This window comes from Micropterus dolomieu, linkage group LG23, assembly GCF_021292245.1.
Source record: "Micropterus dolomieu isolate WLL.071019.BEF.003 ecotype Adirondacks linkage group LG23, ASM2129224v1, whole genome shotgun sequence".
NCBI lineage: Eukaryota > Metazoa > Chordata > Actinopteri > Centrarchiformes > Centrarchidae > Micropterus > Micropterus dolomieu.
Genome location: NC_060172.1, coordinates 17,278,449 through 17,281,943, shown reverse-complemented (window position 1 = coordinate 17,281,943; position 3,495 = coordinate 17,278,449). Strand labels below are relative to the sequence as shown.

The following is a 3,495-nucleotide window of genomic DNA, read 5'->3' as shown; positions in this document are numbered from 1 at the left end:
CACACACACACACACACACTAATGCACACACTCCATCTTTCTCACCGTGTAACCCCAACCCTGTCTCACATACCAGAAACTCACAATCCTCTGTTGCTCTGGCACACACACACACACACACACACACACACACTGACCCGTGTTTGTCCTCCCTCCAGGTGACGATTCTGATCATCCTGGCCCTGGCCTTCCTCGCCTGCATCGTGTTCCTGGTGGTTTATAAAGCCTTCACTTATGACCATGCCTGCCCAGATGGATTCATTTATAAGGTAAGACCACAAAGGTGATCACAGACTTACAACACACGCACCAGAATTTACAAATGCCCAAGGTTACATGGTCAGATCAATTGTTTTGTTCACCCAATAGTCTAAAAAAGAAAATACTTAATAATCAATAAAAAATTGCTTATTTGATTTCTTGACAATTAGATGAGAAGATAGATATCACTCTCACGCATACATTAAATATGAAGCTCCAGCCAGAGGCTAGCTAGTTAGCTTAGCTTAGTTTAGCAAAAAGGACTGGAAACAGGGTGAAACTGAGGCAAAATCCAGTTACCAACAACTCTAAGCTCACTAATTTGCATGTTATATCTCGTTTATCAGAAATGAGAGTTGTATCAAAACGAATAAGTGTGTTTCCTAGAACTATTCATTTAATAAATTGATTTATCAGCACTAGAGTTATATATTCTCACCTGCTCAGGTGTCCTTCCTATCTAAATAAAGAAGGTCTCCTGTGAGAGATGTAACAAAAAACCACCCTACTTTTACTAATTTCTGAGGTCATGTTACAGGAAGAGACTAACAAGGCTAATCAAACAGGCAATCATCAATCAGTGATATCAGTGATTTTGTTATGACCTGTGTAATCAAGTGTAATTTTGTGCTTTTGTTCCTTGACACAGAAGCCAAAGAAAGACACTCCATTAAGGGCCACTCTCACATGTCATTAGCCGTGTCGCCAATTAGATGAAAATTACACTCACTGCCTGTTTTACAATAATTACCGCATTATGATCACCAACTCCTGATCCATATTACTAAGGTCATAAAAGAAATTGTCTCATACAGCCATCCTTGTCTTACAATCTGCTGTTCAGACACGCACTGTATTAGTGTTGAATCTTTAAAGTTTTGCAGTAGGCTATGTGGATGCAGCCTATGCTCTCCTCTCCTCTCCTTGTACTTATAGATTTCCACTGCACTGCACAAGTTTCACAGTAGTTTGTGAGAAGTCACCTTGGAAGTCTGTGTCTCTGGACAAATCTGGTCTTTTAGGCGGAATAAATGTAGTTTCAGGCCCACAGCCTCTGCAGGAGCTCTGACTGCAGTCTGCAAAGGTATCATTAGAAGTGTCACATGCGCGTTCACCAGGTGCAAATGTGTCAATACAAATATGCACACACGCTCACTCAACACTACAAGACTACACACAAGGTTGTAAATGTATACACACTAAAGCAAATTAGATTAGATTAGACACAGATTGTAGGCTTTTTTTAATGGGGAGGCAAAATTGACCCTGTCAATGAACACAGTTTTTCTCATATCAAAGCTGTTCGAACTATTCCATCATCTGTATTTCTTGTGAGACATTTTTCGTCACAAGTCATTGTTTTGCATCACAGATACAAACAAATTCTAGTGTTATCTTTCTCAGTTGTGAAGAAGTAGTTTTTTCCAATGTCACTTTTACCTTTTTTTTAGCTATAAAACAGGGGTACTTTTTTAACATATCTTGTTTAAAACTATGAACACCACAACTACAGACTTTCTACAGAATTTAAGTTATAGAAAATAGTTAAATTGCTCTCGCAGGATTTTATCTAGTTGTCTATAAAATTGACCTATAAATTGTTCAGTGAATTTAATGTAGTCCTACCTTGATAACTTAGGAGCCTTTCACACCTACCTCATTTGGTGCGGACTTTTGAACTTTTCGGTTTGATCCGGACCAAAATTACAGGTGTGAAACCTTCCCTGGACCACAGTCCGGACCAAACAGACGAAATCTGGTCCGACGAAAAGAGGTAGTCTTGTGTCCGGATCAAACTGAACCATGGTTCGGTTTGTTTCTAGTGTGAAAGCATTTTTTTGGGTGGTTCGGACTTTCAGACCATTTACAGGAAGTTGGGCAGTTCCCGTGTAAACTGGAAACAAACAAATGGACGGAGAAATGCACTGAAATGAGGACACAATTATAAATCTCCCGTGACAGCTCATCTTTTAAACAGACTACCACTATGGAAGCAAACTGCCACTCACATCTTTGGTCTCTCCTCAAACAGAGATGCAGAAGGATTGCTTGCTGTCTTCTCCTCCTTTTCTGTCCACGCCAATATAATGTTCACACAACAAAGATGTTTATCTGCCAAATTTGTGTATAGTTGGTACAACAGGTAGTGATGCAATAATAATATGGATATAGGGGCAACAATATGCATCTTTTCATCCCTCATTCATTCTTTCTTGTCCCCGGGGAACTGTTAACAAACCAATCAATGTCAAGTATAGGGAGACCTCAGCCCACATAGATGATGACGTTAGGACGCAAATATGTAATGTAAAGTTCTTTAGTTCACTCGTAGAATTGCATTGTGAAACCAAACTAAAACTAACCGAATATATCAAAATGTATCAAAACATGAACTTTGGTCGGACCTTGGTGCAGACTTTCAGGTGCGAAAGCCCCCTTAGATGCTACATGTAGCACCTTTAACAGCGAATTAATTGTTATATTTTCTAAACAGCTCTATTCTGTTTCTCCCTCACAGCACAAGCGGTGTATCCCAGCCTCTCTGGAGGCCTACTACGCTGCCCAGGATGCCAACTCGAGGGGCCGTTTCTACACAGTGATTAGCCACTACAGCATGGCCAAGCAGACCACCTCGCACTCTGTCTCCCCCTGGCTGCCTGGAGGGGCGAGTGGGCAACAGCATGACACGAAACCCCCGAGTAGCGAGGGCCACTGAGTTAGCTGAGTTGAAGGGTGTTGTAAACATATACAGACACATGCAGACATATAGATGCAGACATACACAAACATGTTGGTGAATATTTAGAAAAAATAGACAAAAGAAACGCATAAACACAACAGCTACACATGTAATATCAATATAGAGTGAAAACATGCATGCAGACATAAAACCACACACAAGTACATGCTATGTCATATTCTGATTTACCTTGACTGCCCATTTATGTGCTCACTCTCTTATCAGGGTGCATTTCCCATTGAACCTTTGCTGTCTTGGGATTATCATTGTCTGCTAATACTGTACACACACACACACACACACACACACACACACACACACAGTCTGCTCTCTCGTTACCATGTTTACTCCCTTCCTCTAATTTATTATTTATTGACTGTCATGATATATTTATTTTTTACAGTGATGGTTGGATGATTTGTATGTGATGAATTTCAAGCTTCCTCTGAGAGTTTGGAGTCTTTTTTTTCTCATGCGTGTATACTGTAGTTATT

At 40.2% G+C, this 3,495-nt stretch overlaps 1 protein-coding gene across 1 annotated transcript in view; it reads left to right on the top strand.

Annotated features, from left to right (window-relative positions):
* Window positions 1-3,022, top strand: part of LOC123963083 (neuronal vesicle trafficking-associated protein 2-like) — a 30,109-nt gene extending 27,087 nt beyond the window's left edge. Inside the window, exons 3-4 of the mRNA XM_046039607.1 lie at window positions 159-269; window positions 2,780-3,022. Of these exons, the coding sequence (XP_045895563.1) occupies window positions 159-269; window positions 2,780-2,977 (309 nt within the window). The 3' untranslated portion in view covers window positions 2,978-3,022. The remainder of the gene's footprint in view (window positions 1-158; window positions 270-2,779) is intronic.
* The last annotated feature ends 473 nt before the right edge of the window (window positions 3,023-3,495 follow it).